The 12,327-nt window shown below is 43.3% G+C and overlaps 1 protein-coding gene and 1 long non-coding RNA gene across 6 annotated transcripts; one reads left to right on the forward strand and one right to left on the reverse strand.

Moving 5' to 3' along the window:
* Window positions 1-4,752: 4,752 nt before the first annotated feature.
* Window positions 4,753-9,961, reverse strand: LOC109973125 (UDP-glucuronosyltransferase 2A1-like). Of its 5 annotated transcripts, none has more exons than XM_020622476.1 (7): window positions 9,770-9,961; window positions 8,180-8,416; window positions 7,613-8,102; window positions 7,080-7,360; window positions 6,778-6,865; window positions 6,240-6,459; window positions 4,753-5,433 (listed from the first exon to the last, which is right to left on the reverse strand). In XM_020622476.1, the coding sequence occupies exons 1-7, from the start codon at window positions 9,839-9,841 to the stop codon at window positions 5,157-5,159; spliced, it is 1,665 nt and encodes a 554-aa protein (XP_020478132.1). In that variant the 5' UTR covers window positions 9,842-9,961; the 3' UTR covers window positions 4,753-5,156. The 5 variants fall into 5 exon arrangements, with proteins under 5 accessions (XP_020478132.1, XP_020478135.1, XP_020478133.1 ...); XM_020622479.1 differs by having other exon boundaries at window positions 9,656-9,961; XM_020622477.1 differs by lacking the exon at window positions 9,770-9,961 and adding an exon at window positions 9,287-9,372 and having other exon boundaries at window positions 8,180-8,704.
* Window positions 9,354-11,234, forward strand: LOC109973126 (uncharacterized). The gene is made up of 3 exons (XR_002276781.1): window positions 9,354-9,645; window positions 9,892-9,962; window positions 10,073-11,234. It is a non-coding gene; the product is annotated as an uncharacterized LOC109973126 (long non-coding RNA).
* The last annotated feature ends 1,093 nt before the right edge of the window (window positions 11,235-12,327 follow it).

Consider the following 12,327-nt stretch of genomic DNA (forward strand, 5'->3'; position numbering starts at 1 on the left):
GATCACACCAATGGAGCTTTCATACAGTCTAAATTGTTAAAATTCTTTGATTTAGTGGAATATAAGACCGCTGTGTTTATGTATAAAGCCAGGAACAATTTATTACCTGGTGGAATTCAAAAACTATTTAATGAAAGGGAAGGGGGATACAATTTAAGGGGTCAGTTAAATTTAAAAATTCATGTTATACGTACAACCAAAAAAAGATTTTGTATTTCTATAAGTGGGGTCAAATTATGGAATGATTTAAGTGTGGACATGAAAAACAGTACTAGAACTGACGAGTTTAAATTTAAATATAAATGTATGTGTCATTCAAGATATATGCAAGAATTAGAGATTTAATCAAAATCATGAAGGAAACACTCTGTTTTAAGTTTTCTGTGTATTACTTGTTGGTGAAGAAGAGAATCAACTATGTAGAGATACTGCTTGCAGCCAATGATGCATGAAATTTTTTGTATAAGATGATGTTCTGGGGTAGGACTGGATAAGTCTGACTTCTTTCTACTCCATTCAAACATGTGCTGGTATAAGCAAACTGATTCTTGATTAGCAGTGGTTGGCTTGTGTAATTATGTGTGTGTGTGTTGATGTCATTTGTTCTGCATGTTTGAAAGAATAAATCAAATCAAATCAAATCAAATCAAAATCAAACACATGTAGACTGGTTGGGAAAACTCCCATGAACCCTCCAATACCCTAGTGAGGGTATAGAGCTGGTCCAGTGTTCCACAGCCAGTGTGAAAACTGCATTGTTCCTCCTGAATCTGAGGTTCGACTATCGGCCAGATTATCCTCTCCAGTACCTGGCATAGACTTTCCCAGGGAGGCTAAGAAGTGTGATCCGCCTATAGTTGGAACTCACTCTTCGGTCCCCCTTCTTAAAATGTGGGACCAGTCCAGAGGCACCATCCCTGAACTCCCCGCAATGCTGCAGAGGTATGTCAGCCAAGATGGCCCCACAACATCCATAGACTTGAGACTCGGGGCGGACCTCATCCACCCCCGAGCCCTTACCACTGAGGAGTTCCTTAACTACCTCGGAAACTTCAGCTAGGGTAATGGACAAGTCTCATTCCGAGTTCCTAGCCCTGGCTTCCTTTAAAGAAGGCGTGTCGGAGGGATTGAGGAGATCTTCAAAGTACTCCTTCCACTGGCTGACAACATCCTCAGTTGACGTCAGCAATCCACCACCTCCACTGTAAACAGTGTTGGCAGAACACTGCTCCCCCCTCCTGACAGTTCTCCAGAATCTCTTTGAAGCCAACTGAAAGTCTTCCTCCATAGCCTCACAGAACACCTCCCAGGCCCAAGTTTTTGCCGTGGTGACTGCCAGAGCTGCGTTCTGCTTGGCCTGTCATTACCTGCCAGCTGCTTCAGGAGTCCCATGACCCAAACAGGCCCGATAGAACTCCTTCTTCAGCTTGATGGCATCCCTTACTTGCGGTGTCCACCACCATGTTTGGGGATTGCTGCCGTGACAGGCACCGGAGTCCTTATAGCCACAGCTTTCACCTGCCACCCTGACAATGAAAGTGGAACACAGTCCATTCGGACTAAATGTCCCCAGTCTCCCTCGGCACCTGTTTGACATGCGGTCGGAGGTGGGAGTTGAAGACCTCTCTGACCGTGGGAGCACTATCCAACATGCCCCCCAGGGACCCTAAAAAGGCCGGGTACCCTGCACTGCCATTAGGTGCATAAGCACAAATGACAGGGACCCTAACCCGTCCCCTGACCCAAAAGCACAGGGAAACAACCCTCTCATCCACCAGGGTAGACATCAACACCTGACGAGTTAGCTGGGGGGCAAAAAGCAAGCCCACACCAGCCCGTCACCCCTCACCCTGAGCAATGCCAGAATAATGGAGGTCCACCCTTTGTCGAGAAGAATGATTCCAGAACCCAAGCTGTGAGTGGAAGTGAGCCTGACTATATCGAGATGGCATCTCAACCTCCTGCACCAGCACAGCCTCCTTCCCCACCAGTGAGGTGACATTCTAAGTCCCAAAAAGCAGAGTTGGCATCCGAGGTTCAGGTCAGCCTAGCACTTGGCCCTGGCCACTGCCCAAAACACAATGCACCGGCCCCCTACAGGCTCTCCAGCAGGTGGTGGGTCCACCAAAGAGTGGCTCCACCTTATGGTTTCAGGCTGAGCCCAACCAGGCCCTGTGGGTATAGGCCTGGCCACCAGGCATTCACATGAAAGCCCCTCCCCCAGGCCTGGCTCCAGGGTGGGGCCCTGGTGACCCCATACCGGGTGGGGTAAATGTGAGCCTTGACTTATTTACTCGCCATAAGAGTCCTATGAACCAACCTTTGTCTGGTCTGTCACCCAGGACCTGTTTGCCTACTACTAGGGACATATAGCCAGCCCCCAACAGCATAGCTCCTGGGATCATTCAGGCACTCAAACCCCTCCACCACATTGAGGTGTCGGTTTCAGGGAGGGGTGTTAGGATAATAATACGGATAAGGATAATAGCCTTTATTGGCCAAATATGTTACAAGGAATTTGTTTCCAATACAGAACTGAGGCAGCCATCTGTGTCGCCAACTCAACCGATATATGAAGTACATACTGTTATCTTGTTTATTTTTAGCCACTACAGGAGGTAGAAGGATTCGTAGACAGAGTGAGAAGAGGAAAGGCAGGAGTATAGGTCTGAGAATAGGGACTCTTAACATTGGCACAATGACAGGGAAAGGTAGAGAGCTGGTGGACATGATGGAGAGAAGTAAGGTAGATATACTGTGTGTGCAGGAGACCAGGTGGAAGGGTAGCAAAGCGCGTAGCATCGGAGGGGGATACAAACAATTTTATTAAATCAATTTTATTTGTATAGCGCCAAATCACAACAAAAGTCAACTCAGGACACTTTACAAAGTAAGGTCTAGACCTTACTGTTACTGAACGACTGAGACAAATGGGAGATTGGATATTGGTCTATAATTAGCTAGGACACCTGGGTCAAGAGTAGGCTTTTTGAGTAGAGATTTAATTACTGCAACTTTAAAAGCCTGTGGAACATAACCTGTTAATAGAGAAAGGTTAATCAGATTTAATATGGATGTGTTGATTAGGGGAAAGATGTCTTATGATGTATTATGGTGTGGACAGGAAGAGAAATGGGGTAGGAGTGATCCTGAAGGAGGAGCTGGTGAGGAATGTTTTAGAGGTGAAAAGAGTGTCAGACAGGGTGATCAGTTTGAAGTTGGAAATTGAAGGGGTAATGTTGAATGTAGTCAGTGGTTATGCTCCACAAGTAGGGGGTGAGTTAGAAGAGAAGGAGAGATTCTGGAGTGAGTTAGATGAGGTGATGGAGAGTATTCCCAGAGGGGAGAGAGTGGTGATTGGGGCAGACTTCAACAGGCATGTTGGTGAGGGGAACAAAGGTGATGAGGAGGTGATGGGCAGGTTTGGTGTTAAGGGAAGGAACCTAGAAGGACAGATGGTGGTGGACTTTGCTAAGAGGATGGAAATGGCTGTAGTTAACACCTATTTCCAGAAGAGGGAGGAACATAGTTACATATAAGAGTGGAGGTAGGAGTACGCAGGTAGACCACATTCTATGTAGACGAGGCAATCTGACAGAGATTAGTGACGGCAAAGTGGTGGTAGGAGAAAGTGTAGCCAGACAGCATCGAGGCGACCCCATTGGTGTGTAGGATGACTCTGGTGGTCAGGAAGAAGAGGAGAGGAAAGACAGAAAAGAAGACCAAGTGGTGGAAGTTACAAAAGAAAGAATGTTGTGAGGAATTCAGACAGAAGTTGAGACAGGCTGTTGGGTGGTCAGGAAGAACTTCCAGATGACTGGGAAACTACAGCAGAAGCGATCAGAGAGACAGGTAGGATGGTGCTAGGTGTGTCATCTGGAAGGAGGGGTTTGGACATGTGCAGAGGAGGGATAGTGGTTATATTGGTAGAAGGATGTTGGAGATGGAGCTGCCAGGCAAGAGGTCAAGAGGAAGGCCAACGAGGAGATATATGAATGTGCTAAAAGAGGACATGAAGTTAATTGGTGTGAGAGTAGAGGGTGTCAAGGATAGAGTTAGGTGGAAACAGATGATTCGCTGTGGTGACCCCTAACAGGAACAGCCGAAAGAAGAAGAAGAAGAACTCCAAGTGAGAAACTTCTTTTTCGAATTGGAAAAATCAACTGGACTAGATTTCTAGGTCGAAGATGTTTCACCTCTCATCCAAGAGGCTTCATCAGTTCTGACTGACTGGTGTTGAGCTGGAGATATTTATCCCCCTCGGTGGTGTTTCAGTCCTTTGATGGCCAACAATGTCCCCTAACGACCTCCGAAGGATATTTCACAACCACAATATCCCAGTTAACTTTAAACCAGGGAACACCCTGCAGCAGAGACTGGTCCACCTGAAGGACAACACACCCAGACATAAACAGAGTGATGTGGTGTATGCAATTAAGTGTAGTCAGGAGTGTAACGACTTGTACATTAGTGAAAATAAGCAGCCGCTGCACAAATGCATGGCCCAACACAGGAGGGCCAACCCTGGTGGACCAAACTCAGCAGTCCACCTCCACCTGACGAATGAGCTGAAACATCTTCTGCCTAAAACCAAATCGAGTAAATTTTTTTCTACATTTTAAAGTGTATTACCTGTCCCTAGGCTAGTGGTTAAGGCACAGTGCTATCAGTGCTGTGGTCAGGGTTGCGTCAGGAAGGGCATCTGGTGTAAAACACATGCCAAATATCAACATGCGAGTCGTCAGTGATAAAAAGCAAATGCTGAATGTGTAGTGATGGGAAAACACCATGAAGTGGACAGTGCGATGAAACGATACAGGTGGTGTTTGTATAGTCAAGCATGTTTAATCAGATTACTGACAGCTGCAGACAAATGGCTGCTTAGAGAGCGCCCCCTCAGGCTGATAGTTGACACTGAACAGTTTTTAATCAACACCAAAACAAACTGGTGTCGACTTATGACCGATAAAACAATCAGCATTTTCAGATAATCAGAAAACGTTCCTCGCTTCTTTTTTTATTTTAATAAGATTCCTATAAAAGTTGTAACAGTTAAAATTCGTACAATGGTGATATTACAAAACTGACATGATAACTAACATAAAGAACATCGTTTTCTCTTATGAATCACATGGATATTTATATTCTAACAAAACTCAGTCGTTCTTTTCTCTTCCTCCTCGTCTGCAGCATTGCAGGAGACGGCACGCACCTGCCCAGCACAGGGTGGCACTTGTTGCCATTATGACCAACAGGGCAGCAGCAGAATCCACACTGTAATACTGGAACCAGTTCAGGTCATGTGATGCTAGGCGCAAGTGTCGTGCACCACCGTGGCGCATAACAAACTCCACCCAGAAGACGGCAGTGCTCAGCGGTGTCACAGGCTGGTCACGTTGCAGCTTGGACAAATGCTGCATGCTGGACCTGTACCTGAGCATCATGGGAAAAATTTAGGTGGTCACACTACATTTTAATGGGTTAAATCCCAATTCCCTTAACTTTGTCCACATCTCTCTCACTTTGTATCTTGTCCTAGTGCTTAGTCCTGCCAACATAAAACGTGGTGTTGTCACACTCCTTGAGCCTTGCACGAACTGGACGTCATTCGTGTTGAGTGAGGACCAAGGAGTGACAAACAATCAAAGAAGGGAACTGGGATTGACACATTTTTAAATGTTAGTATGGTTTTAGTGTGAAGGAGCAAGTTAAAAGGAAACTGAAAAACCTTATTCAACTAATATGATTCAGCACTCTAAGTAAATTAAGTTAAAGAAAACAAGAAAGAAGTAATATCTTTAAAAGCAAAAGTAAACTTTAGAACTATTCATTCATTCATTTTCTACCGCTTAATCCCTGAACGGGGTCACGGGTGGGGCCGAAGCCAATCCCGGCCGGCAATCGGGCGAAGGCGGGGTACACCCTGGACAGGTCACCAATCCATCGCAGGGCTAACACATAGACGAACAACCACACATACACGCACACACGCACTCCTATGGGCAATTTAGAGACACCAATCAACCTAAGCTGCACGTCTTTGGTCAGTGGGAGGAAGCCGGAGCACACGGAGAGAACCCACGCAAGCACAGGGAGAACATGCAAACTCCACACAGAAAGGTCCCAGGTGGGGCCCGAACCCGGAACCTTCTTGCTGTGAGGCAGCGGCGCTAACCACTGTGCCACCGTGCTGAACAGAAACTTTCCAAATAAAATGCAACTTCCTGGTTCACACTCACCTGGGCTGGTTGATGACGGTACGCAGCGCCTCTGAAAGCTCATCGGCTGTCATGTGGCTGAAGCTGACAACAACGGCAGCACCGCGGCGGCTCAGGCGGGCAAGGTTATCGGACTGATCGGCGAACAGGGGGACCCCAACCACTGGCACGGCGTGATAAACTGCCTCGTACAAACCGTTGGTTCCGCCATGAGTCACGAACCCTCTGGTCTTTGGGTGACCTGAGAGGGAGTGAATGCAGGGCTGTTATTGTCAAAGGATTCTGTACTGTTAGAACTTAAGATAATATTTAATATCTCTGCTCATGATTATTTTGTAGCAAACACTAATATTTCAAGCAGTATTTTAGTATAAAAATTAACAGTCAGTATTTATTGATGCTAGTCAATCAGACACATCAGCTAATGTTTATGTCAGAGTCTACACCTGACGGAGGAAAAAAATGAGGCCTTTGTTTGGCTTTTATTTTGAAATGTTTGATGTGATATGGTTTTTAAAAAATCAAAGTGTAAGGAATTCAAATCAGAAGGTTTTTTTACCCAACAGGTCGTTCTGAGGAATCCAATCGTAAAGCTTTGTGTTTGCCGCCAAGGTTTTAGGAGCTTCTCCACTATACCTCCAGATCACCTGCACACAAACACAGCGTTTCTGTTGATTTATACTGGTCTCAACATTTGTTATAAAATGTCTTTTAGTAGTAAAAGTATTCACTATGGGTCTAAGGGGGGGTCTTTTACTGCATCCAGGTGACCTGATAATAAACTCATAATGTTTCTTTACTGGAAACTGAGATTTCCCAATCTCCCTGAACATGCGTCTCTTAGTGGGTGGAGTGTCTGACCTTCTGTGGGATTCGTCCAAAGGCGGTGGCAATGACATCAGCACGCTCTGTTGTCAGGTTGGTTACCATGGAACCAAAGGAAACGACAACCACACCGGCGTCGCCTGCACTCTGCAAAAACGCCTCTATGTCCTCTGGCAGCTGATTGGCTGGTTTGCAGTGTAGCCCACCTACATATTTGAAGTTGGGCAGGGTTGGTCGTGGTGACTCGAGGTCCCAGAAAGTCCTAATGAGCCAGATTTCAGCATTTCCCAGAGTCCCACAGACACTGCTGGGAATTCCTGTCCACACAGAAACCTGCGGTTATTCTGAAGGGACAGGCCAGTAAACACCAACAAACTTCAAAATAAAGGTGACCATGTGCGATAGGAGAGAAGCTGGGGAGAATGAGCTCGTGGCCCAGTAGATTTTGTGGAATATATAGTTTTAAAGTATGTCTGATGTGGGTTTTAATTTATAATGTTACATTTGTCTTATTCAAATCAATTTGGTTTTAAGCCTTAATCTCCCCCCCCCCCCCCCAACTCACTGACCTTTGACCTCACTGTAGTACTTATCCAGGGTCAGCTTCCAGAACACTTCGGTCACCACTGACAACCAAACATATGTCACCGTGTTGATCAGTCTCTCTACAAAGCTCATGCGGTCACTGTATGGCAGTGGAGCAGCGGGGACATATGACGGCGGCGCCGGTGTGTGGCCACAGTGTCGTTCAAGGGCATTGCCAAATGAGAAGCGCAGAGAAATGATAAAAGGCAGGCCGAGCACATCGGCCACCAGGTCGGCACACATCACCATCGGGTCAAGCAGGACGACATCAAACGCAGCATCTCGAAGAGTTGCCATCAGCTGCTCATTCTTCAACATGGCGTCACACTGTTGCATCCCATAATCCACCATTTGTAGCATCCAGTCACACATCCACAAAAACCTCTGCAGTGGGGATGAATCATGTGACTCGTACATGGAGAAGTGAATAAAGTCCTGAGTGAGGCCATGAAATTCAGATCTGTTGAATGGAACCTGGAGAAGTAACAAACGAACACAGTAAAAACACCACAAAAGAAAACCAGTTCTATTAAGTTTAACCTGGCCCTCACCTTGAAAACCAGGAAGCTGAACTTGGTGGTATCGCGGCTGTTGTTGTAGTTGACAGACGGTGATGCCTCAGAAATTAAAACTGTGACTGAGTGGTTCCTCCTCACAAGCTCATCCATGATGCTCCTCATATTCAACCAATGGCTGTATTCACCTGGAAACACCAGCACACGTCCGCCATCCACTGCAGTGAAGGGACTGATAAGGAGCAGGAAGACGGGAAGAAGAGGCGGGGAAATCTGCATTGCAAACCAAAATTGTGAAGGACAAAGATTTTCCTATCTGAAGCTGTAGAAAGCAAACCGATCCGAGTCCAAATAAGACTGCAAAGACTCAAAGGTAACTGCAGATCCAAAGTCCAAACTGGTCAGAGGTCAGGTACAGATAAGAGCTGCACTCTGTGGACCACAACTCACCGCAGCAACAATTATACAACAGTGTGTTTCATCTGAGGACTGACAGCTAGACCAGCATTTCTTCAGTCATGGCACCCTTTAAAAGTGCACAAAATGTTGAGTCAATCTGGTCTAAAGTGTAGAAGACAAACGGCATTAAACCACAGGTAAAATAAAACAGAATCATAAAATAAGTAAGCAGGCATACTGTATGTTTGCCCTAGTCGGTACCTGTGACAAACACCTCCTATGTTTTAAGGAGAGACAGCCAGGAAGTAAGTAGCTTGTGAATTTACTATCTAGGATTAATAAAGTCTTAATGATCTGAAAAGTTGTTAAAGTTGAAAAATAAATGTTGAGTTAAAAAGTATAAAGTTTTTCTCTAAAAATGTAGAGATGTCAAAGTGTTAAATGTTCAATTTCAATGCCAAACGTCAGGACAAGATCATGGGTGTGATTAAAACAATGAGTGCGTTCATTTACAGTTTGAGAGAAGCCAAATGAGTCTAGTAATGAATTAAACGTATTGTTGAGTCAATCATTGTCAACATCTACATTAATAATAAAGTCACCCACTATGATTACTTTATCAGTACTAAGCACTAAATCAGAGAGAAATTCTGAGAGTACAGTCAAATAGAGTAGAAAAATGATCAACGTTTTTACTGGATTGTAAGCAGAATCTACTCTGCAAGATCAAAATGAAATATTTACTGTTTATTTCAATTGTTTTAATCTGAAAGGTCGTCTATCGTTTGTGCGGTTCCACTTCATTTCCGCCGGAAGTTACATCGCTGTGACTTCCATTAGCTTGACGCCGGGTTGATGCAGTAACAGTCATCGATTAATGTGAATGTCAGGCCGAGCACATCGGCCACCAGGTCGGCGCACATCACCATCGGGTCAAGCAGGACGACATCAAATGTCGAACCAGACAGGTTGGATTGAACAGGTGTATTCACCAGACAGGTTGGATTGAACAGGTGTATACACCTGACAGGTTCGACATTCGCTGCTGATTAACCGATATGAGAGAGAAGTGAATATAACGATGACACGCGAGGCTCGAAAAGGTAAAGTTACCTGTTACCGTGCCTCGGTTCGTTCCGGTTTATTAACGAACCTGCTAACGGCTGCTAGCCGCTGCTAGCTCGATAAGTTTTATCTTATTTCCCCTATATCACATTTTGTCCTCACGTCGGTCCGCAACAGTCCCGGTTTCTGTCCATTTCCATTCGTGTTGCGTGACACAGAATGCTCGTGTGACATTAAACGTCAGAATCAGAGTTGATCATCTGACGGTGAAATCACATTTACAGGATAATTTCTGGAATATTTACAGTGAAAATATCGCGAGAGTACGTGGGAGCAAAGGGGGCTTTTCGAAAAGGTTTGACTTTATTTTAGTTCATGTTTGTTTGAAGTGGTGATAGCACAGTTAATAAAGTCAGTAAGAAACGAGATTAGATCTTAGGTGTGTGTTTCTGGTTTCTGGTACAGACTGAAGGCTGGTGGAAGCCCCCAAGTGTCCATCCCATTGCAGCTGTTGGTTACTGCCTGCTCGTGTCCGCTGTCCAGGTGCACCTGAGCTCAAGCGTGCCCAAGATGTTACAGATCCAGAGGGGGACCAGATGTAACATTAAGGATACAGGCCTTAGAAAATACACAAGAAGAAGGATCCATGGCATAAATGATTTTAGCATATAAATATGCAAAAGATGCATTAAAAAAAGATGTTAATGTAGAAGTCAACTATAGTGAGGCTGAGATTAAAAGATTAATTAAAAGGGAAATTGGATTGGTCAGAAACATGGGATAAAGAAAGCAAGTGTAGGTACTATTATACAGTAGTATTCAGCGGAAAGCAGGAGAAATGAGAGAAAGCCATAGGAAAGAAGATGATTTCAAGAATGAGCTTTGATCACATTGGATTGAACAGTAGCCTCTGATGTTAAAGTACTCAGAGGTTTGTCTCTGGAAGACAAGGTGTGCAAACATGGTGAAAACAGTGAGACTCCACAGTCTGCCACAGATATACTAAAAGTACTAGGTATCTACTCACACATGCTGCTACTTGTACTGTCATGTAATTGTTACTTTGGATTTTTAATGTTTTATCTAATTTGCATTCTAATGTTTTATCTATATATGTATGCACTTTGAATTGCTGTTGTGTATGAAGATGTGCTATATAAATAACCTTGCCCAGCCTACACTGAAGTTGTTAAAAGAACATAATACTGGTGAATGTGAGCTTTGTGGGGTATAGGAAACAGTGGAGCAGGTTTTTCTGAGTTGTCCAGGGTTCTGGCTGAAGAGGGACTTTTTTAAAAGTAGGCTACACTTCAAAGCAATGGCATAAGATTTAGTTTGAAAGAGATTTTACAAAGGAGTTCCGGGGATGCAGGGTACAGTGCAATCTTTAGATTCTTAGAGGGTACCGGAGTGAGTAGATCATACAACATAAACAAAGTAGGGATTTCATTATAGTAGTTGTAGAAAGGAGCCATTCTGATCAACAGAAGAAGAATTTTTTTTTTTTAATTGAACAATTGGATTTACAACAAATGTGGCAAATATTAGTATTCCATAACATTAATATAGAACAGGTGCAAGAGAGGAAGGAGAGAACAATAAAAATAAATACATAAATAAAATAAGGTTACAGAAAAAAGTAGTAAAAATAATAATAAATAAAATAAAATTAAGTGAAAAGTCATGTTAAAAAATTATGGTTTTGGTATTAAATTATATTCTTCAATTAAATTAAAAAGTATTGTAGCATTTTTGGTTTTCATTAGACTTAGGGCTTTGACAAAAACAAGAAACTCATTGAGAAATCTACAGAAACGAGGTACAATTTTCATATACTTAGCTTTATGTATATGAAATTTCCCAAAAATGATGATGTTGTTGATCAGAAAGTCAGCGTTGGCATTGTCCATCAGGAGTCCATAAATAATGTCTTTTTGGGTGAAGTCATTTAGGAGGTGAGTCTTTGATTGGAGCCAAGGCCTCATGCCAGAAGTTCTTCACAAACGTACATTGGAAAAAAAAGATGTTCTGCATTTTAATCTCCATCACAAAATGTACAGTTATTGGATTCAATACCATATCGATGTCTCAACAAAGCACTGGATGGATATATGCCATTCAAGGTTTTAAAATGAAGCTCCTTGGCTTTCGGAGCGACAGGGAAATGCAAATACTTTGTTCATAACAGGTGACTGTGGCACCTGCCAAGAGGAGCTTTTCAAAGATCAAGCTGATTAAGACCTACTTGAGGTCTACCATGGTCCAAGAGCATCTCAGTGGACTTGCTGTCATCAGCATCAATAATGTTTCTCAGAATTTGTCATTTGATGCAGTCATTGATGACTTTGCTGCAAAGAAATCCAGGCGTGTTCAGTTTTGAAACTGTTCTGAAATTCTGAATATAAATTCTTTTGCACTTTTTTCTTGATTTGCATTTTAATTTCTAATTTCATTTTTGTGTGATTCTTCAGGTGAATGTAAGTCAAATTTATTTATTAGCACAAATTATTTAGCACTTATTTATGTTAGTAAGGTTGGTTCTAACATTTGATTGAAGGAAGTACTTATTTAGTAGAAGATTGACACCATGACTGTTGTTCATTTAACCTGTGTGTTCACTTTGTGTATGACTATTCTATCATACTAGAAAAGGAATAGTTAAGATTATATTTTAGAATACATAAGTTCACATACTTACATGTCACAGATATGTTTATGAA

The sequence above is a fragment of the Monopterus albus genome, unplaced genomic scaffold (genome assembly GCF_001952655.1).
Source record: "Monopterus albus unplaced genomic scaffold, M_albus_1.0 scaffold281.1, whole genome shotgun sequence".
NCBI lineage: Eukaryota > Metazoa > Chordata > Actinopteri > Synbranchiformes > Synbranchidae > Monopterus > Monopterus albus.